General features: G+C 46.3%; 1 protein-coding gene across 3 annotated transcripts in view; it reads left to right on the forward strand.

Annotated features, from left to right (window-relative positions):
* The window catches only part of PDSS1 (decaprenyl diphosphate synthase subunit 1), a 29,469-nt gene extending 6,361 nt beyond the window's left edge, over window positions 1-23,108 (forward strand). The window contains exons 2-11 of one of the 3 annotated variants that reach the window (XM_088457803.1): window positions 4,170-4,228; window positions 4,528-4,663; window positions 5,309-5,439; window positions 13,597-13,738; window positions 16,073-16,184; window positions 16,720-16,829; window positions 18,801-18,881; window positions 19,781-19,894; window positions 21,016-21,096; window positions 21,718-23,108. In XM_088457803.1, the coding sequence (XP_088313929.1) occupies window positions 4,170-4,228; window positions 4,528-4,663; window positions 5,309-5,439; window positions 13,597-13,738; window positions 16,073-16,184; window positions 16,720-16,829; window positions 18,801-18,881; window positions 19,781-19,894; window positions 21,016-21,096; window positions 21,718-21,858 (1,107 nt within the window). In that variant the 3' untranslated portion in view covers window positions 21,859-23,108. Of the gene's footprint in view, window positions 1-4,169; window positions 4,229-4,527; window positions 4,664-5,303; window positions 5,440-13,596; window positions 13,739-16,072; window positions 16,185-16,719; window positions 16,830-18,800; window positions 18,882-19,780; window positions 19,895-21,015; window positions 21,097-21,717 lie in introns of those variants that run through there. The other 2 variants (XM_088457804.1, XM_088457805.1) reach the window with 2 other exon arrangements.
* Window positions 23,109-24,295: the final 1,187 nt, after the last annotated feature.

Here is a 24,295-nt window from a genome sequence, read left to right on the forward strand (position 1 = left end):
AAGCCTGCGGCCTGACGGTCCGGGTCTCCCCTTGGGGGATCCCAGGGTGGGAGGCCGCCTGCTGCAGTTCTCCCGGTGTTGGTCGTTCACTACGACAGACACTTGGGTTCTGGAGGTGGTCTCTCACGGGTACGCCCTCTCCTTCCGGCACAGACCCCCGGCTCGATTCTTCACCACGGGTCTACCATCAGACCGGAACAAGGCTACGGAGCTGCGGAAGGTATTGCACACTATGCTCCAGGCTGGAGTTATAGTGCCTGTTCCATTCTCCCAGAGGGGCCAGGGTTTCTATTCAAATCTATTTTTGGTACAGAAACCCAATGGGTCATATCGTCCGATTCTCAACCTCAAAGCACTCAACAAGTCTTTGCGGGTCCCGAAGTTTCGGATGGAGACCCTACGGTCCATCATTCTGGCGCTGGAACCTGGGGACTACATGGTGTCATTGGACATACAGGACGCTATGGCGGTCATGGCGGCTTCTCTGCGGCTGCAAGGAGTCCGCATGTTGCCGTACTTGGACGACCTGTTATTGGTGGCAGGATCTCCAGAGCTCCTGTTACACCACTTGGACCTGACCATTGCACTGCTGCAACGGCACGGCTGGCTAATCAACTGGCAGAAGTCCACTCTAATCCCGTCTCGGAGGATTCTGCATCTTGGAGCCTTATTGGACTCGGGACAGCAAAGGATCTTCGTGACGGAGGACAAGATCTCTGCTTTACAGTCAAGGGTGCGCAGTTGTCTGCACAGCCGCCGGGTGTCCTTACACTCGGCGATGAGGTTACTGGGCTCCATGGTGTCGGTGTTCGACATGGTGGAATACGCCCAGTTTCACTCCAGACCTCTGCAGCACCTGATCCTGTCCAAGTGGAACGGGCTGCCTCAGTCTCTGAAGTTCCAGACGATTGTGCTCACCCCGGAGGTTCGCCTGTCCCTTGCGTGGTGGTTAAAGACGACCCACCTCAACAAGGGACGTCCGTTCTGGGTTCCAAATTGGGTCCTGTTGACAACGGACGCCAGTCTTCGGGGCTGGGGAGCAGTTTCGGGTCCACACTTGTTCCAGGGCAGGTGGACACCGACAGAAGCGGAGCTTCCAATAAATATCTTGGAACTCCGTGCGGTCTTCAATGCTCTCCTGCAGGCACAGCGGTTTCTCCAGGGTCACCCGGTGCAGGTCCAGTCGGACAATGCTACCACCGTGGCCTACATAAACAGGCAAGGAGGAACTCGCAGTCGGGCGGCTCTCGTAGAGGTCTCTCGGATCCTGGTTTGGGCGGAGCGCAATCTTCCGGCCATATCAGCGGTCTTCATCCCGGGAGTGCTAAATTGGGAGGCGGACTTTCTAAGTCGCCAGGACGTTCATCCAGGGGAATGGTCCCTGCACCCGGACGTTTTTCAACTACTGGTGGACAGGTGGGGTCTTCCAGAAATCGACCTCATGGCGTCCCGGCACAACAACAAGTTGCCGGTGTACGGGTCTCGCACAAGAGACGAAGGGGCGTCTCTGGTGGATGCTCTGTCCGTCCGGTGGACGTTCAGGTTCGCATACCTGTTCCCTCCGGTCTCCCTTCTTCCACGGGTAATCCGGAAATTCAAACAGGAAGGAGGGATGCTCCTGTTGATAGCTCCCGCGTGGCCCAGACGGCACTGGTTCTCAGACCTTCAGGGTCTGTCCGTGGACAGTCCTCTGCGGTTGCCGCTACGACCGGACCTTCTGTCTCAGGGTCCTTGTCTTCACCCGGACCTGACTCGGCTGTCTTTGGCGGCGTGGCTGTTGAGACGGCCATGCTGAGGTCCTGGGGGTTTTCCAGCTCTGTGGTGCGTACCATGTTACGAGCTCGGAAACCGTCTTCCGCGAGGATATACCATCGCGTGTGGCATACGTTCTTCCAGTGGTGTCGACCGAGAGGTTATGCACCGCGGGAGTTTCGTCTGTCTCGGATTCTCGCCTTCCTGCAAGCGGGACTAGATCATGGGCTTCGCCTTGCTTCTTTGAAGGTACAGGTTTCGGCCCTATCTGTCTGGTTTCACCGTAGGATTGCTACAATCCCGGATGTGCGCACCTTTATGCAAGGTGTTCTCCGTATTCAGCCGCCCTTTGTTCCACCTGTGGCGCCTTGGGATTTGGCTGTGGTCCTGAGGGCTCTCCAAGGACCGCCGTTTGAACCACTGGGCTCAGTGGATATTAAATGGCTAACAGCTAAGACTGTTTTCCTTCTGGCCGTTGCTTCAGCCAGACGTGTTTCTGAGTTAGGGGCTCTTTCTTGTAGACCCCCTTTCTTGGTTTTTCATGGGAACAGGGCAGTGCTCCGCACTCGGCCCGAGTTTCTTCCCAAAGTTGTTTCCCAGTTTCATGTTAACGAGGAAATAGTTGTTCCGGCCTTTAACTCACCGGGTCTTTCCGTGGGTGAGGCCTCTTTGGATGTTGTGCGGGCCTTAAGGACATGTTGACCGCACTTCTTCGTTTAGGAAGTCGGACGCTTTGTTGTCCTCTATGGCTTCTGTAAAAAGGGTTGGCCTGCTTCAAAGCAAACTTTGGCAGCCTGGATCCGTATGGCTATTTCTGAAGCTTATCTTCATGAAGGCCTACCGGTCCCTCCTTCTCTGAAGGCTCATTCCACTAGGTCTGTGGGTCCTTCGTGGGCAGCTCGACGTGGTGCCTCGGCAGTTCAGATCTGCAAGGCTGCTACGTGGTCTTCTGTCCATACCTTCGTGAGGTATTACAGGTTTGACACCTTCGCCTCTCAGGATGCTTCCTTCGGGCGGCGGATTCTCCTTTCTGCACAGGAGCGTCCCCACCCTTAAAGGATACTGCTTTGGGACATCCCCAAGGTATCCTGTGGATACCCTATGGACCCTGAAGTAGAAAATATGAGATATGGTAAGAACTTACCCTTGTTATCTCTATTTCTACGAAGTCCATAGGGTTCCACAGGACTCCCGCCCTGTCGCACCTGTGCTGCAGATGGGCTTTGCTCTGGTCACCGGTTTTCCGTCTCCCTCTGGTGAGAATGTGATTCTTGTATGTGTCCAGATCTTTGTTCTCTCTCTTCCTTCTCCTCCTCCGGCCTATGGCTTGGTAACTAACTGAGGTGCCTTGGCCCGGGGGCGGGGTATAGGAGGGGGACCTAGTGCATCCTGGGAGGCTGAAAGCTTAACTCTTTGGTGCCCTGCGACTGACGTCACACCTATACCCCAAGGTATCCTGTGGAACCCTATGGACTTCGTAGAAATAGAGATAACAAGGGTAAGTTCTTACCATATCTCATATTTTTCTTACTTTAAAAAAAAAAAAAATTAATGTAATTTCTGCAACCTTGCTACGTGCACCTCACAGTGAGCCAGCGATCTCCCCAGCTCATCATCTCCCATGGTAATTCCTTTTGCACCCTCAGGTGACTTGTGAAACTTGGGTAAAACCCTTAGGGGCATATGTCAAAGCTTGATGTGAGATAAAATTGTGAGATATACTGTATATCACCAACCAATCAGCTTCTAACTTACATTTTGCAGGCTGTGTTTAAGAAATGATAGTTTGGAGCTGATTGGTTGGTGATATATATTTCACAATTTTATTTCGCTTCAAGCTTTGATACATATGTCTCTTAATGTACAATTGTAAAAGAGCCTTATCCATGAAGAATGCATTAATGGGGTAAAAAAGCAGCATGGTATCCTAGCTGTTTTGATCTGTGAATGTATTCTTACAATTGTGAATACATTAAAATCTGTTTTTCATAGGGCAGAGGTTCCCAAACGCGATCCCCAAGGCTCCTCAACAGTTCAGGTTATAGAGTTATCCACGGCTGAGCACAGGTGACTTAATTAGTACCTCAGCAAATTTGATATAACCACCTGTGCTCAACCATGGATATCGCTAAAACCTGAACTGTTGGGGAACCTTGAGGACCGCGTTCGGGAACCCCTGGCATAGGGACTAACATAGAAAACTGTCACAATAGCACTGTGTGCACATTGCAATACGGTGAATGCTGCATTTGCAAGATGGCGTCATTGCACTTGTGTATGCAAGGCCTTACACTAGAGAGAATGAATGGTGCAAATGCTTTATGCTGTAGCAGTGAATACATTTTATCGCATGCCAATTCTACAATAGTATATTACAGCCGCCAGTTGTTCATGCTGCCTCGTGTCTTGTGTTGCAGGTACTTTGCTCTCCTACACCGTCTGTGCTGTTCACCAATCCAGTGAGGGCCCTTTGGTGGTGAGTGCTGTATATTTTAAGTTCTCCAGTCCAAACAGTCTTTTTTTAGACATGAGGTATATTTACTAAAGTGCAGGTTTTTCTAAGTGGAGATGATGCCCATAGCAACCAATCAAATTCTACTTAACTTTTATCTAGCACCTTCTGGAACATAGAATCTGGTTGCTATGGGCAACATCTCCATTTCTAAAAACCTACACTTTAGTAAATGTACCCCATTATGCCTGCCTGCCTGTCTATTACAATTCTATTATGAAAGTCCAAAGATCCATTATGTCATTTCCGCTGTGTCTCTTCAGCAGGCCCCAATCCAGATTGCTCCACTCATCGCATGTGGCGTGCTGTTGCAGTAAGACCAATACCGAAGCCAAATACAAAGATCCCTTTAAACTTGGGAGCAGTGACCTGAAGAATCTCTATGATGATATCAAGAAGGTGATTGCTTGTATACTTTTATTGTATTGGATGAAGGTTGGGTCTTGGTTGTTTAGCCAATATGAAGACACGGTGGTATTCTGTACATGGAGCAGTGGCAATTATAGGCTGATAAAACATACGTGTAGCTTTTTTATAAATCTCTTTCTATCCCCCTTAATAAAATGTAAATGATATTGTCACAGACCGGCAGGGGACTGACCTGTTGTATAGAAAAATCTATTCTTTAAATGTCGGCCGTTGTTACTTTTGGTGTAACGCAGTGGTTCCTAAACTTTCTTGAATCACGGCACCCTACAGTATCAGTATTGTTTTCACGGCACCCCTAGACTGAGTCGTGTTTATTTTTTCATTGAGCAATTCGGCAATTTTTTATAAATTACGTTATAGTCCTTAGGTTTAGCTATATGGTGGTGGACAGGGTTGTGCTTCTGTTTACCCACATATTTTATGATTGGCAGCCACCAGTATTGATTGGGCTTATCACATTGGCCATAAATAATTTGATTTGGTCCTGGACCGCCAACCCGTGGCACTCCTGCAAGTGCCCTGTGGCACCCAGTTTGGGAATCACTGGTCTAACTAATTGATTTTGATTTGCACATTCCCAATCATTGTACTCTTACTTTCTTGATCTAAGTGTAGGAGCTGTTCATAACCACGCAGGAGCTGAAGGACATGTGCGACTATTATTTTGATGGCAGAGGAAAAGCATTTAGACCTATGCTGGTTGTGCTAATGGCACGTGCATGCAACATCCACCATAATAATTTCCGGTAAGTGCTTTGTGAGTTTTTATAACTAATTTTGTGTTTGTCCTAATACATCAAATTATATATTTTACTAGTTAATTTTTCTTTTAATTCTTGCCCTTGTATTTATAGCCGAAGGTGAGTTGACAACTAAGCTCCCCTTACACTGACCCACTCCTTAAGTCTTCCGTTTGTCTCCCCCCTTCATTTTAGACTTTAAGCTCTGTGAGCAGGGCCCTCCTGTTCTCATTACATACTTCTCTTCCACACCAGCTACACACTACACCTCCTTCTTGAGCTCTCTGCCCCTGGATTTCTCTTCTGTTTTTTTTTTTTCATTCCTTCTGATGACCTAGACCCGTTATCTGTACCCACGTTAATAGGCAAAGGTTTCAGCTTACAAAAGAACAATATAATCAGCGTCCAAATCTCATCACCAAAATATATAAAATTCCCTACAGCTCATAGTAATCACCCAACTAGGTTTTATTACATAAAATCACAGAAAAGACATCAATAAAAATATTTCAGCACAATTAAAATCTCAGCCTCAGAACAGGATAATATAGCAGTAGTTATTCGCAGAAGAGGAATTCCGTATATTCTAATACTGAATAGTCCACTTAATAAGTGAGAGTCTCACTGAGATAGTTAATATAATCCTGTAATGGTGTTGCCAGTCAGAAAAACGCAATTCCACTATATATATGCTTGATTTCCTCACCTCCGTAACCAGACCGCACCTCAGGCGATATGAGAGTACACAAAAAGAGCAGTGCAAATGCTCAATATGACTGAATCAGTGTTTGCATTAGTAGCTCCTTGCATGATCTAACCCGCTATCGTGGAAACGTATAAGCGTGTCTCCTCCGCTTGGCCGTCTGGCAAGCCGCCTGTATGTAGACAGAAGCGGTGCAGCTTGGTATGGGAGGAATCTTAGAGCAGTTATTGTGACACTATGGGAATGGTGACCTTAGTACAATAAAGATGATATGGACAGCATGGCTCAAACAGGGAAATCCATGGTGAATGGTTCTGCGTAGGAAAAATTCTTTGAGGCTGAGAACTCCTTAATGCATTTCTTTCTCTTATGAGCTTCCTCAGAAGGTCAAGTCTTGATTATATTAACTATCTCAGTGAGACTCACTTATTAAGTGGACTATTCAGTATTAGAATATACGGAATTCCTCTTCTGTGAATAACTACTGCTATATTATCCTGTTCTGAGGCTGAGATTTTAATTGTGCTGAAATATTTTTATTGATGTCTTTTCTGTGATTTTATGTAATAAAACCTATTTGGGTGATTACTATGAGCTGGAGAGATTTTTATATATTTTGGTGATGAGATTTGGGCGCTGATTATATTGTTCTTTTGTTTTATGAGAAGGGGATTGGTTTACCCCCAAATTAGCAGCCTATCCCATTATTTCTCCTTCATCCACTAGGGGACACTGGAGTTCAAGACAGTGGGGTATAGACGGTGGTAGAGTAGAGCCTGGCACTTTAAATAATTTAGAAGTGTGACTGGCTCCTCCCCCTCTATGCCCCATCAGCCCCAGTTTTTAGAATGTGCCCGAGAGAGCCGGTCGCACATGAGGCTGTCTCCAGCCTTTCTCATATAATTTTTATTTTTTATTTTTATTTAACAAGCTGAGGACAGGCAGGCTGCTTACTGTGGCAGTCTGCCTGCTACGTGGGAGCCACCGGGAGGGCACCACACGGCTACTGCAGTCTGTGTCCGGTGACCCTGAGGGGGGACTTTAAACAGAGTCATCGGACTCCATGAGGACCCGCCACAACTGAAACCGGTTCGTGTCCGGGTTTCCTCATTTGCCCCCCTGCCCAGCAACCCGGCCGCAGCAGTCCGTAAGTATATCCCACTACTCCTGACTAGCTGGAGTGGTGGGCCAAAACGCTGGGCTCAGGGACAGCGCACACTGCATGGCTGTCACACACGGCTCCTTCCCCCTGCCAGTGAAAGTGGTAGTGTCGGAGCTGCTGACGAGACCTGCCGCTGCACTCGACAGTCAGCGTCCGGGTCTCTGGCTTATACCTAGCCATCCCCCTCCTATTAACGAGGGGATGGAGCGCGGGCCCCTGCAAGTGCGTGTTAAGCGGCAGTGATTCCGTGACTGTCACTGAGACGCCTGTTCCTCCCTTCTCTATATGGGAGTAGAAACGCTGGGCGGTGTGAGTAAGATCACACAAATGACAGACGCCGCACCGCTGCTCACTAAATAGTGTAGCACAGGGGAGGTCCTGCCATCTGCCATTGGTAGTGTAATGGCGGGCTTCAGGAGACCAGACGAGTCCCTCTACATGAGGCAGCGCTGACAAGCAGCACGATCCTTGGTGTAGGAGTACCCGCGTATAGAGGCTTCCCTTATTGAGACAAGGGCCCAGCCTTATAGATGTGTCTGCTGATGCTCCCGTACCCCGCTCAGAAGGGCCGGGAGGAAGGATGTCTTCCCTACATTACGCCCAGCCCACTTTTTCCTAGTAAGTGGGCAGAGGCGAGCCTTACAGTGCACGCGCGCGCACACACTGATAGGGCGTCATACATCCTGCCGCGTCTAATAAGAGCCGCGCCATCTGTAGTCGGGCTCGTGCTCTAAGCCCTCATCTTAGAGCAGCGCGGTCTGCCGGTCCGTTAGCGCGGCTGCGCAGACATACTCGGCATTAGTCCCCCCGTGAAGGGACCTCAGAGGTATCTGGGAGGGCATCCTGCCGCGTCTAAAGCAGGCAGCAGTAGCCCCCCAGTATTAAAATGGCGGCCGCACTCGGGGCAAAGCCACGCCCCCTTCGCGGCCCTAATTGCGAGCACGCAACAGCCCAACCAGCGGGGCAGCCACCACTGCCTACCGCTGGTTAAAGATGCAGTGCAGTGCAGACCAGCGCCTGAATGAGCGCGGCTGCCTCCTAACTCCTGCAACAGGGTTAATTAATGCGACTCCCTCCCCCTCCCACGCTGGGAGTGCTGCTAGCACAAAAGTAGAAGTAGGAGGGAGTGCTTTTAAGTGCTAGCTACAAATAAGTATCAGCACAGGGCTCGGATCTCTCCACGGCTCTTGCTGTGTGGAGTTTGTATGTTCTCCCGGTGCAGGCAGCACTGTTTTTGCTTAGGCTCATCTTAACAATTAGCAACGCTCCTCATCTAAATCTCAGGAGGAGATGCCGCGTCCCGCAGCTCCTGGCTGGGCTGAGCAGGCTTCCCTGTTAGCTATAACATAGGGCTAATAGCCTTACGTTATACCAGCACAATGCGGCTCCACGATGCAGCGCTGTATGACCATCACACTCCTGTCACAGCAGGACAGCATCACCGCTTTATACTATAAGGGGGCTAGCAGCGCTGTGCTAACTGGAGTGTAGCAGTTTGCACACGCACAGCGCGGTATTCATGAACAAACAGCCCCCCTGCTTCCCTTTTAAGGACTGTAGTTACTGCCTGCACACAAGCAGTATAGCTCAGTGCACTACCTGCAGCAGGGAGTGCTTTAGCGTGGGTCTCTTACGACTACCACACTGGGAGTGCTTCAGCGCAAAAGGTAGGGGAGGCCCTGTCCTTGTATAATAGAAGTTTAGTGCTAGCTACAGTGGATAGCTGGTTGCTAGCTGTATGGGCACTAGCCCAATTCCCTTTTGCACATAACACCACGTTAGGCGGTTCTGAAAGAGGCCAGTTCAATCGATGCATCACAGCTAGAAGCGAGGGGTTGGCGAGACAGTCCCGCCAATGCAGCGCCGCTTGGCAGGCTTCCCTTCGTTCTTTAACAAAGGGCGCCTAGCTTAATCTAATGGCTTGATATCTCAGCCTGTGAAGTATCATAGCCTCATGGTGTACTAGCTCTACTGTTCTGGTGCTGCTGCCAGAACTTATGGTTATAGCATACCCTTCACCCAGGGTTAGCACACTTTGGCGTCCCATCCCCAGGCTTATGCCTCACATGGGCTCGCCTTAAAGAGACTTCCCATGCATATATGTGGCAGCACATATACTACATTATAGGCTGGTCTTAAAACCTTTCACCAGTTTTCTGTGCTTACCTTAGAAGGTATGCATATGTGCATCTATTTATATCTCATGTGTTCCCTTCGGCAGCACATACAGGAAGAGGTTAGTAACGTGCGGCTAGTGTAGTTGTTGGCATTACTGCCTCACAGCACTGAGGTAGTCTTTTTGATTCCCACTTCGAAAAGTGGGTTAATCTGGCGCTAAAAGGGCTCACCTGCTAAGGCGAGTACACCTGTAACAGAAGGGTCCCAGGATCGAAACCAGTCTGGGACAGCACGCAGCTACCATATCCTGCCCCTGAGCAGTAGCTGAGTGACGGCCACACGCGGTACATGAGCAGTCCCCCTGCGGGGGGGTAAGCCACGGGTATGGTATGTATATATGTGTGTGTGTGTGTGTGTGTGTATATATATATATATATATATATATATATATATATATATATAATGTATATTGTATTTTATACTAGCCCTGTAGTAGAAACATATACATGCTAGAGTGAAATTTGTCCTTGGAGTTCCTTCCATGGCTTTAATTTTTGCTCATGTTCTAGTTTTACAATATTATCGTCACCTACTAAATTTGTATGTAGGTATGCGTATGCCTATATGGATATCGCTTCTTATCCTTCCCATAAGAGCAGGGGTAGGATCTGTTCTTATCAGTTTTATGTCTGATACCTAGCATATTGATAGAAGGCTGCGATTGGAGGCTGGACTCCTGATGCGGAAGTTGGTACAATAACTCCGCTTAACACAATCTCTCCCGGGGGATTGGGTTGTGTGTGTATATACATGTATATGTGTAGGAGGCCTATACTTCCACAAGCATTAGGTTACCTATAATACCACGCATGGGAAGCCGCCTGGGATTACCAGAAGCTGTAGGCTATATCCATACATATTATATGGTGGCTCTATAATCTAAAGTCATGTGCTGCAGCTTACATAGTGATAGTCACAATTCCCTAAGGCATTGCTTCTAGCATGGACCCTAGACATGTCACATGTATATAAGGATATATACTTATATAGCTCGGTTCATGTCAGTCTATATCTATGGCGCCCCGTTTCGGGGGACCTATTATCATTACAGTGATGCACTTGGTAGCAAGCTTGTAAGACGCCCATTCTTTGTATATTTCCTAATAATTGGGAAACAAAAACCTGTTTTCTGTTTAACCCTACTGGGGTTATCACTCCCTTCTTTGCTTGGGATAACTAACGAGTTCTATGTCTAAGTACAGGTACCCTTCTCAGTATCGATTCCGGTACTCCATATTATTGTCGCATATCTAAATAGAATGAGTCTAAAGGGCCCTTAGGTACAATTCATATCTTGAAGGCCTAGGGCCACCTACCGATTTAGGCAGGGACAGACCTGGGTTATATTAGATTGGTGGGCATAATACACATTGTAAATATTGGTGTAAGGATACTTAAACTAGCAGACCGTTTTGGGGGTATAAGTATAATCTACAGATACACGTCTCTAATGGAACAGGCTCAGGTATAGAGTCCTGTTTTACGACCTTCTTGTCTCCACTAACATTTTGCTAGTTTCCACAGTATTTTCTACTGCACATCTCCAGACTGAAGTATGTGCTGTAGACCATTGGTCTTAGCCCACTGAAGCTACTCTCTATTCCTAATGTGGCGGGTTGCTTTGCGATAGAAGAGGTCAGTGACATTCTACATTTCGGCCAGAGGGCTTCTGGTCGCTCACAGGTGAGAGCTTACCCACTAATGCCTCGGTAGAGGCTCCTATTTCATGTAAACTGACATACATAGAGTTCTTCTCCCTTACTGCCTCCTAGCAGCCATCCGCTCTTTTAATCAGTTGGCTCTACACTTTAGAATTTTCCTGGAGTGTGGGTGCATAGTTACAACATTGAGAACCAATTCTACTAGAATCTGTTGGCGTTATGGACCAAAGCACATCTCTGGGCTACTGCACATCTTTACATAGAAGTGTGACAGTCACTATGTTCCACTCAGGGGGCCTGGTGGGTTTCCTGTTCAGTAGCTGTTGATATTTTTATCATACTGACAGGTACCTGACTGGTATCTTCCTGGTTTTTCTCATGCTATGTTCAGGCCAGCAGTTACTACTGCCTATGCACTTCCATCATGTTGGAAGTTGTCCGTTGTTTCTCTTTAGCGTCAGGGTTTCAGTTGCTGGTTTATTCCTGTTCTCAGCATGGGTTGTACTGCGGTCTGACCCTCTGAAAGGTATTGTAATCTCAATCCTCTCAAAGCCGCCTCATGGCCAGGGTGATCTCCTCTCTTTGGAGATTTCTATGGTCTCATCCTTCCGCTGGTTAACAACTTTGTAGTACTTGGACTTCCAGAAGGGTTCAGGGCGACTGTGCGGCCTTGACTTTTACCTCCCTGTATACTCTTTGTGAGGAGTCTGTGGACTCTCTGTTTTTGTAGATTGGTATCGTTATACTTCTATCTATATGAGTTATGTCCAGCAGTGCTGGTATTCTGCTATCTGCAAAATGTGGCAGCTTCCTGTTTCCGACTCTGGTACGGTTTCCTTGAGGTTTCTTCTCGGGTTACTGCCCTTCTCCTATGGATTCGGGTAGGAGTTCTCTTCTCCCAACAGTATGGCTTGGTCTGTTTTCAGCTGAGTTTACAGTGTTCTGATGCTTCTCATCTGAGGGTGTTTTCTCGCTAGCCGCTTATTCCATTCGACTACTGTACGTTGTGGTATTCTGTGTCTGTTCCGCACGGAGTTCTGTTTGTCTCCTGGCTCACGACACTTGATTCTCAGCTCTTGCCTTCCGTTGAACCTCCGGTTCTATGCGGTCCCTGTTCGGTTGGCCGAAGGGTCGGCATGTTCTCCGCGCTTCCCACCCGGGAGGTTGGCTTTGGGACGTCCCCACTGTCTTGAACTCCAGTGTCCCCTAGTGGATGAAGGAGAAAACAGGATTTTGGTACTTACCGATAAATCCCTTTCTCCGATTCCACAGGGGACACTGGACGCCCGCCCGGCGCGGCGTACCTGCCTGTTGTGGGTCTTTATATAGTTGTGTGACTGCATGTGTTCCCTGCAGTGGTTTCCTCTGTTTTCCTTCAGTCGGTATTGTTCCGTTCTGTGGTCTTCTCCTTCTCCTCGTCTTCCTGTTGTCCTCCGTCTCCTCTCGGGCTCAGTTCTTAAACTGGGGCTGATGGGGCATAGAGGGGGAGGAGCCAGTCACACTTCTAAATTATTTAAAGTGCCAGGCTCTACTCTACCACCGTCTATACCCCACTGTCTTGAACTCCAGTGTCCCCTGTGGAATCGGAGAAAGGGATTTATCGGTAAGTACCAAAATCCTGTTATTTCTAGTAGTGACCGCACACCTGCTATTTTTTCTTTGATTTTGATTCATAGCTTATGCTGAATATTTCCATTGCACGCCTGGCATCAGTGGTTGTGATAAGAGTTGTAGTGCAATTTGTTATTTGTCTATTGTATTATTGTTTTGCTCTCTGTTCGGCCTTTGTGACACCATATAAATAAAGTTTCATGTTTTCAGTTGAAAAGTTTTATTAGGGATCAACCGGAGCACAAAACCTGCCTTGACGGGTACTACGGACTAAAAAAATAAAATAATGCTGGGAACACTTTTTATGTTCCAAAGACACAAACTTTTTATCTGAAGCTGGGTACACACTTAAGCGACCCAGCGGCCTTCTCGCCGACCCGGCAACCTATTTGGTAAGCTATACACACTTAACAATCGGCCGTTCGATATGTCTGATCAGCTCAGTTGTGATGTCAGTGTCGGAAGTCCCTGCAGCCAATGTACTGGCGGTCGGCGGGTTGACCGTACACACAGGCAGATGTACTAATATATCTACATGATATATCGGCACTGGCTGTGCTGCAGGGCCGACCTGATATGTCTATGAACGACATCGTTCGCAGACATATTGTCATTTGCAGATACACTACGCGGTATGTCGTTCATCAGCTGTACGAAAGACGTATCGCATAGAGTGTACACAGCATTAGAGCATGTATTTAAATCCTTTTCAGTTTAGTCAATAAAATGACCCTTGTACAGTATACAGAAAGCACTAGTAGTGCTGACTGTAAATGAGATGTGAGTTTAAGATTTGTGGTCACATGACAGCGCTATTGTGAGACGTAATAATATCCATGTCGCCACAGGGAAGTGCACCCCGCCCAGCGCTCCATTGCGGTGATTGCCGAGATGATCCACACTGCTAGCCTAGTGCATGATGATGTCATCGATGGGTCCAGCTCTCGGAGGGGAAAGAAGACCGTCAATCAGATATGGGGTGAAAGAAAGGTAAACAGGACTTTACTTTGCCATCATTGGTTACGTCTATAATAAGATATGAAGAAGCCAGAGTAAAATTAATAGTAATTTCAGCCAGGTTCTGCTGCTCAAATTAATTCTTCTTATATTAGAGAATCTGAGAGGGAAACTCAAAGCTATCTGACAACTAAAGCTTGTCCAATGGGATCAAGCAGCAGAACAATGATCCTAAGCACACAAGCAAATCTATAGTAAATGACTGAACAAGGAAATACTCAAGGTTGTGGAATGGATGATTCACAAGTCCAGACTTCAGCCTTATGCTGGGCATACACTATACAATCACCTGGGCGATCAGTCCGATATCATCAGATCACCCTGATAATTGTACACTATGTGTGAGCGACCGAGGATAAAATATTGGTTCATCGGGCATGCTGGATCGTCCGCCATGCCCGTCCAATGCAATATTTTGTATGTTAAATGTCGGCCGCATCAGGCAATGTATGCCCAGCCACAGCCGACCGACAGGCATTTCCCCTGTTCCTTCACAGGGATGGAACAGGGAAATGTCTCCTCCCCAGGGGGCGGAGCGCAGATATCGGGGCCAATACACTGTCAGACATCTCTGTGTATGCCCTGGCTTTCTGCAGGGTGAGCCAGATAAAATGTCTGCTGGTCTGACAGGCATCTTATCTGGCAGGGTATGCCCAGCATGAGTTTGTACTTGGATATCAATGAGCTGCAGCAATGTTTATAGGCAGAGCCGTAACTAGACTTTTTGGTGCCCTGGGCCAGAAAAAGCATTGGTGTCCCCCCCTCTGTTTTGCAAATAGGGACCTAATATGCAAACTCCAAATTTCCACAATATCTGATGGTGATCTCATTGCCCGCCATCAGTATTTGTGGGGTAGATAGCTCTATGTGTAAGGTGTCTGACTGCCATGTGAGAGAGGAGTCCCGGGTGTGACAGTATTTTGAATTGTGTGTCAATATAGAGTATGTGACTGAAGGAGCTTGGGGAGGTGGCCAGATGTCACACGGGAAGAGATAGGAGAGGCCAGGAGATGCCAGGGATAAAAGAAGAGGAAGCTACAAGTGAGAGTGATTATAAACAGAAAATTGACAGGCCCGAACAGCGCCCCCTGCCCTGTGCCACGTCACATGTCGCACCTCCCTAGTTACGGCCCTGTTTATAGGAGTGGGACAAAACTCATCAAATACAAGATGATGATTCATATGTTGCCGCTACTAGTGGTTTCTACAAACTACTAGTTCATGAATTCTTATTGTTTACTTTTTGTTGAATAAATAATGATAAAGTCAAATCTGTTATGGGTTATTTGTCAGATTGTTAGTTTTAGTAAAGTTTAGGACTTGGTAAGTACTAGATGATTGTTAATTAAGCTATGATCTGTTATATGACTGGCTGTTATGAATAGCTCGCGAGTATTCAATAACTTTTATTTTAGGTTTGTGAAACTCCTAATAAATAATTTCTTGTAGTAAACAATGGTGGTGGAATTCGTTCTACTTTTGGGTGGAATTCAATGTGCTATGGTACAATACAAAGTTCTGCTAAACCTTGCTGCACCAATCTCCCGATTTCCTTGGGTCCCTGTGCTGTCCAGTGCCGGTCTCTTGTATACGGTCTATGTTATCATCATTGAAACACTCTTTTTATGCACTGGGAAGTGTACAAAGAATGGCCATAGACAAACCCAGCTGTGTGTTTGAATCAGACCAGTATTTAAAAGTATACAGGAAATCAGCACTGGAATATTAAATATGATGGTGGGCTTTAGTGTTTTGGGGGAGCTGCACATTCTAGTTCAGTGGCTCTCAAACTCGGTCCTCAGGACCCCACACAGGTCACTTTTTCCACGTCACCCAGAAAGCGCACAGGTGTACTCATTATTCACGGATACATTTTAAAAGATCCAGAGGTGGAGCTAATTACTTCACTTGTAATTCTGTAAGGAGACCTGGAAAACATGCACTGTTAGGGGTTCTGAGGACTGAATTTGAGAACCTGTGCTCTAATTGATTGATTACTATTGGATGGAATTTGCTAAATTAACATAAACCAAAAAATGATCAAGTTTTAGGTAGCTTTTAAAATGAAAAGGAGCATTTAACATCTTTCATGGTGCTGGATACAGCTTTGTCACTCTCCTCAACTATGGGGTATCTCTTGTGGTCTCTTAGGGATGATATTATTCACTTGTTAGGCTAATTGGCTCTGTATTGAAATCTTTTTCCTAGTTGCTATTATGGTTTTCATACCCTGAATATTTGTGTTAAGTTGAATATTTGTATTAAGTGTAAAATTTGCAGTCTAGACTTTTTATTTTTTTTGAATAGGCTGTACTCTGTGGTGATTATATACTGTCTGCGGCTTCTGTAGCCTTGGCGAGAATAGGCAATGCCACTGTAATCCCTGTGTTATCTCAGGTCATTGAAGATTTAGTACGTGGTAAGTAAATATTTTGCTCCTTTTCTATAGCTTTGATTACGGTTATATATGTAGTTATTGCAATCCTAGCACATTTAAATATCAAACTATACATGTGGTGAGACTATCTAAACAAACAGAGCCCCTTTCCTGCAGAGTCATTTACTGGTGCCGCACACAATTCCAAGTTCCACTTCACAACAAGTGATTCAGGACATAAGGCCCAGTCTGGATATACGTAAATAGTATGTTAACTATCGGAAATTGCAATAGTATTGTGCTTAGGTGATACTTTCCGGTACTGATAGACGTTTCCCTCACTAGCTCTGATTGTAAGTCCACTTGTATGTGATATTGTTAGTGCCGAATGCGTTCTGTGACCTTTAGATCAGTTGAATAAATGGCTCATTTAGTGGTTTGGAGAATTAAACCAATGGTGTTATCTGCAGCCTGTGGACGCAAGTGTCTAATGGCTGAAGACCAGCAATTTTTACATTATGTGGATTTCTGACCATGAAATAAGCCTGGCTGTTCTATTCATGTTACTGCTATTCAGGTGAATTTCTCCAGCTGGGTTCCAAAGAGAATGAAAATGAAAGATTTGCTCATTACCTGGAAAAGACGTTTAAGAAGACAGCAAGTCTCATAGCCAACAGCTGTAAAGCAGTATGTACGTTCCGCTTTTTATATAGTTAAATGGAACTTAAAGCTTTTGATTGTTTTGCTTCTGGAAAGCTCAAAACCGTTTAATATTTCTAGGTTCATTCAGCATTTGTTACTGTTATGCAAACATAGGTCTCCTTGCAGATCCTTCTTTCCAGTTGTAAAGGCAATAAACAGGCTACTTCCATTGAGGTCTGCCCATAACATAACTAATGTGCATCTGACGCTGTAGTAGCAGCCACATTGTGGGTTGAACCAAGAAATTGCAATCTATTATTTCACTTTGAACTACTGGTACCTCTTAGACATGAGGCAGCATGATGTATGAGGTCTCATGCCTCTGTGAAATCACTAGCTCCAAGTCAATAGTTTCTCTTCTCATGAGTGTTGGTTCAGGTCACAAAATGGCTGTTGGTGTGTCTGAGGAAAGCCACACACCTGAAATGGGGGTAGTGTGGGTTCAGCTTGAGACATATTAAAATGTTCTTGCAACAGGGCAGAGCTGAGAGAGTGTGAGTGTGGTTCGATGATGGGGACGGATCATGAGGGTGTACAAGTGGGGAAGTAGGGTAGGCTCTAATGGGAATTCAGAGAGCATTTAAAGATTGGAAAGCTGATTGAGACATTTCATAGGGGTAGCAGAATTGGAGAAGTCCTGTAGATGGGACTGTGAGGTGGGACACACAGGAGGCTTGCTGCAGGTTAGAGGAGGTGAGGGAGAGTATTTTGAGTCGTAGGGAGAGGGGTGCTATTGGAATTGTGGAAATTATGGTTAGTAGCTGGATGTGGAGAGGTGAGACTGGAAGATCAGGTTTACTTAGCATTTTGAATGGATTGAAATGGGAATAGATGGGAGTGGGGAATTTTATATAGGGGGAGGTTGCAGTAATCAAGGTGGGAGGTGATGGATGGATAAGAGTGTTGGTTTGGAGATTATCGTGGTCTTTTTGACAGGGAGATGTGGTAAACCGGGAGGAGGTAATATGATAAAAATGTTGAGCTTTGAAGTAGTGTTGGGACATCCATATGGACCTACTGAGAGAGAGTTGGGGTTTGTGAGGGGAGGGAGGTAGATTTGGGTGACATCCAGTGGTACTGGAGGCAAAATAAGCAATTTGGGTCACCGAGGGAGGAGTTGTACAGTGAGAAAAGCTCTGAGCAGAAAATTGCGGGACCCTAGTATATAATGGGAGTGGAAGATAGAATGTGACACAAGTATACACACTGCAGCAGAAGAAGAAAATAGTATAATATTATAAAGAGAGATTCAGATTTAGAAATAAATATTATAGACAGCTCTGTAAATCTAAATATCCCAATTTGTTCTAAATTAATAAAATAAACGTAAAGGCTATAATAATGTAAACTAAAAACAAGAAATACTAAAACCTGTGAATTGAAAAAAATTTATAATTTTTATCTTGGTTATCTAGATAAAATAAACAATAGGATTTAGATTGGCAGAGACTGTGCAGTTGGAGTGAGTGTGTTGTTGCCTGGGTATATATCGGAGAAAAGAGTACGTTTAGTAAAGATTGTGGATTGGACTGAGAGCACACATAGGTTGCCCTGTGTGCCCCTGGATCTGCTTGGGTAGGAAGGGAGTGGTGGGAAGGCTGAGTTCCATATGTAAAAGGTGCAGGAGAACCAGAGGTAGAGCAGGTCACTGGAGTGTCCATAACAGTGGGTGGGAGATGAAGTCCACTGGGAGAAACCAAAGGAGGAAGTAGGACGAAGAAGTTCTGTGGCAGCAGAGACTGGGGTTGTCCATGGTGATGTTAATCCTGATAAGGGAGAGGAGGTATAGTAGCTTGGTCCAAGGAGAAGAAATATGTGATCCAGGCAGAGAAGTATTTGGGAGAGAGGTCCTGGCTAAATAAATATATAAAAAGTGATACTTCTCCATTTAGCACTGTCATGTATCTACTCATTAGCTTTTCATTGTATCAGTGAAGTGTTGTACTTACTTTTCAGGTGTCCATCTTAGGCTGTCCTGATCCCAAGGTCCATGAGATTGCATACCAGTATGGCAAGAATGTGGGAATAGCCTTTCAGGTAGGCAGTGACTTGGTTTTTGTTTGCAACAATTAATTGTGATGTAGACAATCTCTTCTTTCCTAATCTGATAATTCTTCTGTGCAGAATAAGTTTTTTAAGAAATATTCCCTGTTTATTTTTAAAGTTGAATCATTTTCAAGGGTTTTCCCAAATAAAAGCAAAGTCTGCCTCTGAGTATTGCTAACAGTGATTAAGTAATGTGTGCACGCTGCACCTACTCAACTCCCTGCTCACTTTTATTTGCTAAACTTATATCACATTACAGGGCCGTAGTGGGGCATGCAAATACCTGTCTGGAGGCCATCAGATGGTTTCTAAGCAGGCTGCTGATTGGTGCTTGGTTATGGGCGGAACTACCTTGTCAAAGTTACACGCGCTATATAAATTTTTCGCCATTGGGTGGTATATAGGGGCCCTTACAAACTTTTGCTATGGGGCCTTCAAATGCCTAGTTATGTCCCTGTGCTTAGTGTCTATACCAGTGGTTCCCAAACTTTTTTGAATCATGGCAGCCTAGAATATCAGCATTGTTTTCATGGCACCCCTAAGTTTAAGTTTGTTATTGAGAACCTTAGGTTCCGTTATGTGGTGATGGTGGACAGGTTTGCACTTCTGTTTGCCCACATATTTACATTAATTTGATTTGGTGCTGGACCACCAACCTGAGGCACCTCTGCAAGTGTCCCGAGGCATCCCAAGGTGCCACGGCGCACAGTTTGGGAACTACTGGTCTACAGGTTGATCAATCTTTGCTGAAATTACTTGCTAGGAAAGTAGCAATGATGCATCTATTACAGTTTATGGGAATAAAAAGCTGCTTATAAATATGGAAATGGGGGTGGGGGGTATTCATGTTAATTCCTAACTGCTTACATCCGTTACGTTTCTTCTCCTAGCTCATAGACGATGTGTTAGATTTTACATCTTGCTCTGATAGACTGGGGAAACCAACAGCAGCAGATCTGAGATTAGGATTGGCGACCGGTCCGGTGTTGTTTGCTTGTCAACAGGTAAAGCCAGTAACTATTAGCTGTTACCTTTCTGGTTTAATATATGTTTTGTTTTTTTTCAGGACTGGGGTAATAAAAATAAAAGCTTTATATTAGGATGGGCCATCCAGATGTTGTGGAACTGCTAGTCCCTGCATCCCTCCTATCATGGAAATACGTTCCTCGTATAGCCATCTCTTTAATGAATTAACAACGGGTTTTGACATTGAAGCCCTGATTCTAAGTCGTACTTATTGCCGATGTTCACAGAGATGGCGCGTCAGTGCAGGCGGCGGGGTCCCTAGGGGCGCGTCAGTGCAGGCGGCGGGGTCCCTAGGGGCGCGTCGGTGCAGGCGGCGGGGTCCCTAGGGGCGCGGCGGGGTCCCTAGGGGCGCGGCGGGGTCCCTAGGGGCGCGGCGGGGTCCCTAGGGGCGCGGCGGGGTCCCTAGGGGCGCGGCGGGGTCCCTAGGGGCGCGTCGGTGCAGGCGGCGGGGTCCCTAGGGGCGCGTCGGTGCAGGCGGCGGGGTCCCTAGGGGCGCGTCGGTGCAGGCGGCGGGGTCCCTAGGGGCGCGTCGGTGCAGGCGGCGGGGTCCCTAGGGGCGCGTCGGTGCAGGCGGCGGGGTCCCTAGGGGCGCGTCGGTGCAGGCGGCGGGGTCCCTAGGGGCGCGTCGGTGCAGGCGGCGGGGTCCCTAGGGGCGCGTCGGTGCAGGCGGCGGGGTCCCTAGGGGCGCGTCGGTGCAGGCGGCGGGGTCCCTAGGGGCGCGTCGGTGCAGGCGGCGGGGTCCCTAGGGGCGCGTCGGTGCAGGCGGCGGGGTCCCTAGGGGCGCGTCGGTGCAGGCGGCGGGGTCCCTAGGGGCGCGTCGGTGCAGGCGGCGGGGTCCCTAGGGGCGCGTCGGTGCAGGCGGCGGGGTCCCTAGGGGCGCGTCGGTGCAGGCGGCGGGGTCCCTAGGGGCGCGTCGGTGCAGGCGGCGGGGTCCCTAGGGGCGCGTCGGTGCAGGCGGCGGGGTCCCTAGAAGCACAGTCGCAAGCATTGGAGACTGAGAAACTGCATCTGGCATAGAGATGGTGCAATTCTCAATGTTATTCCTGTTCTCTCCTGAGACTGTTTGACTAATTGTTTCCAATGTTTCCTGTGACTGTAGTTTCCGGAATTGAATGCGATGATCATGAGGAGATTTAGCTTACCGGGGGATGTGGAACAAGCATGGCAGTACGTGCGTCAGGTAAGAGACTGGTGCAGAGCTAGGAAAGGACCAATGAGAAATTTCATAGTGACATAAATGTTTTAGCTTTATGAGGCTAAGTATGCTAATAGTTACAGCATTTTATTGTGGGACTTTGTTAGTATACTGTATAATAATGAGCTTGCAGGTGAAAGCACTGGTACGACTTTTTTTGAAACCAATATTGTCCCAAAGAAAGCAACTGAATATTCTAATACCAAGTTGCCCAATGAGTTCCAGTTATTTTACAATGAAAAGTACAAACGTGATTATAAGTTATAGCCTTTATGTCGTTATCTTGCTTCACTTCAGGTTGGAAGAAGTACAATAACAGTGTAATAACTATTGGTTATTGCCCATCAATGTAGATATGTGGCATTTTCATTGATATATCCTATTAACTAGTAGTTTTTAACCATATCCTACTGTAGTTTAGCATTATTGGCATTTTGCTTTGGTACAAAAGACACAAAATAGTAACACTATAATTGCACAAACAGGACAAGCGCTGGGTAATATCGACTATATAATCTATTTTATACGCCTGACATAAGGAAAATGTACTAGTATTCTTATATGTAGGCTATATTCAATTAAGCTTACTTCCTTTTTGCTAACCAGAGTGAAGGTGTCCACGAAACCACCTACCTCGCCCAGCGTTACTGTAGTGCCGCAATCCAAGAGATCAGCAAGCTGCAGCCATCGCCGGAGAGAGACGCTCTCATTCAGCTGACAGAGACTGTGCTCACACGGGACAAATAAGTCAGGACTGGGCAGCTACCACCAAACAGTGCCTAATGCAACACTTGTAAAAACACAGCCAGTTTTACTTCTGTGCAGGCCACCAAAAATGACTTAAGAGAAAATATCTGTGTATTATGCCTCTCACCATTACAGTACTGTATATTTTTTTTATTGTTAGATTTTAGCGGAGGAAGCCATATCATGTTCACTGCTAGGGGTTGGGATTGACGTCAAGCGGTATATTTGCAGTAGAGTAAAATGTGTTCAAACTTTGGGGGGTAGAGAGGAATTCAATGTGATGTCGAAAAGACATGGGAAGAGAGCTCCAGCAGCTATTCCAGTCACAGCGCTGTTTGGGCGTGCTAAGGATTTCTTCTCGCCCCACCCCTGGGATGTGAGAAGAAATCTGACCAAAGGGCTGGGCGCCCAGCTATTTTTCTGCTAACAGCCGCGCGCCCGGCACTTTGGTCAGAGAATACTGGGTAACGTGCCTAACACCCTTGTTAAGGTGTGATAACTGGCATTCTCCGACCACATAGTGCACTGAATTGAATCAAGAATGGAATATTTTTTTTTTTTTTGTAGATTGAGTTCATGGCTATTCATTAAAAGACCAACTAGCATTAAGTCATTGTAGTACCTCAAAACCAACAGCAGGTGATTTGGAATGTAGATAGAACTGGTCCCTTGCTAGAAATGAAAGCACACACAGCTCTTTCACACATGTATAGGAGAAAAAGAATTGTGCATTCTAAAAAAAAAGAGGGAGTAAATATCCAATTATAACTAATGCACATCTGTCTATGAATTGCGAGAGGATGTGTCCTTGTAAAAGTAGATTTTTTGGCACTTGCCTGCCCAGCATAGTCTCATAATTTTATTTATTACATGAAGATATGTAAACCACATATTTGGACTAATACTTGTTTGCTACAAGTGTGAAAGGGATGTGAGATAGATATAGATATATATATAGATATACAGGGATCCATGGATTGTATATTACATCAGAACGTATTTCCTCCATGTGTGATCTGAGCAGGCAGTGTGGTATGCTTGTTAAACACAGTCATAAAAAAAACAATGTAGGACTTCATACTTTCTAACAGCTATATTCAATGCACTCTGATCATAAATGAATGTATAGTTGCGCTAGTAAGGGGAAGGCAGATACTCTCCCGTTGGCTGCAGCCTCTGTGGAGGTTTGCTCTTTGCAGACTATTGTAGCCTCAGTTACAGTATATTCACCCCTGTGATAGGAGAGACAGGTGGGGGGGGGGGGGGGTTCAACCATGCTGGATATGCCATACGTATTTGAGAACTGCAAGTTTTATGGGCTGGATGCTGTTGAACATTAGACTATTATATTTCAATTAGCAATTTTTTTTTGGGGGGGGGGGGGGGGGGGGAGAATGTAATGGGTAATAACATAGCACAATATGCTGGTTTTAAGAATGTACTACAACCCATCATGTCATTTCAGCCACGGCCATCATTAATGTAATGTACCCTTTTAAATAGTACAAAACAGGCCTAATAATGTTAAAAAAAAAAAGTAATAGGTGGTTTCCCAGAATAATTTGGCGGTATAGCAACAAGAAGGTACTGAATAATTCCTGGTTTATACTTCAGGCTATCATTCTAGAGCTGCTGGGAGAAATCTGCCTATTCAGCATGAGAGATCAGTCCTCCTGCTGATAAACACCACAGCCACACTTCAATATTAGTCAAGCTGGAAAAGAAAAAGTGTAATGTTTATGTGTAAGCATTGTCTGTACAGTTCACTGTATGTACATTTTGGCTTAGTGACAGTCTTGTAGGGTTTTAATTTACTGTTGAGCTCCTCCTTTTCCACTGCATTAACTGAAGCTGGGACCCCAGATCAGATCGCTCCGGAGGGCCAGAAGCATCAATAATTGGATTCTATTACAGGGGTGAGCAACGTGTGGCACTGTAGCTGAATTAACATTCCAGCAGCCCTATCCGTTTTAACATGTCCCAACTGTGGCAGGGTATGCTGGGGTGTATCCTTCCTCAGCAGCTGGCGTGCCACAGGTTGCCTGCTCTTGTTCTATTAAAGGACGTACTGTCCGGTATACCAGATGTGAAGTAAATGACGCACAGATGGAGGAGGAGTTGTTTTCCAAGTGGACAAACACTACACCAGGAGCAGGATCTCAAATACACACACATCTATAATGAATGAGCGGCTGCACACTGCCCAGTGCTGGAAAAGGTTTAGAAAAGAAAATGTAATACCGCATTGATCTTAATGTGCATTCAGCAGTGATTTTCCGATTTCAGTCTCAACGGTTTTAGTAAGGCAACAGAGGGGCAGAGTTACTAAACGGCGGTTTTACCCATAGCAGCCAATCAGATTCTGTCTATCATTTACTTGAACGCCGTAGGGAAATGATAGCTAGGATCCGATTGGTAAATCTACCTCCCCCTTAGC

This window comes from Taudactylus pleione, unplaced genomic scaffold (genome assembly GCF_031769625.1).
Source record: "Taudactylus pleione unplaced genomic scaffold, aTauple2 ptg000788l, whole genome shotgun sequence".
In the NCBI taxonomy this organism is placed as follows: domain Eukaryota; kingdom Metazoa; phylum Chordata; class Amphibia; order Anura; family Myobatrachidae; genus Taudactylus; species Taudactylus pleione.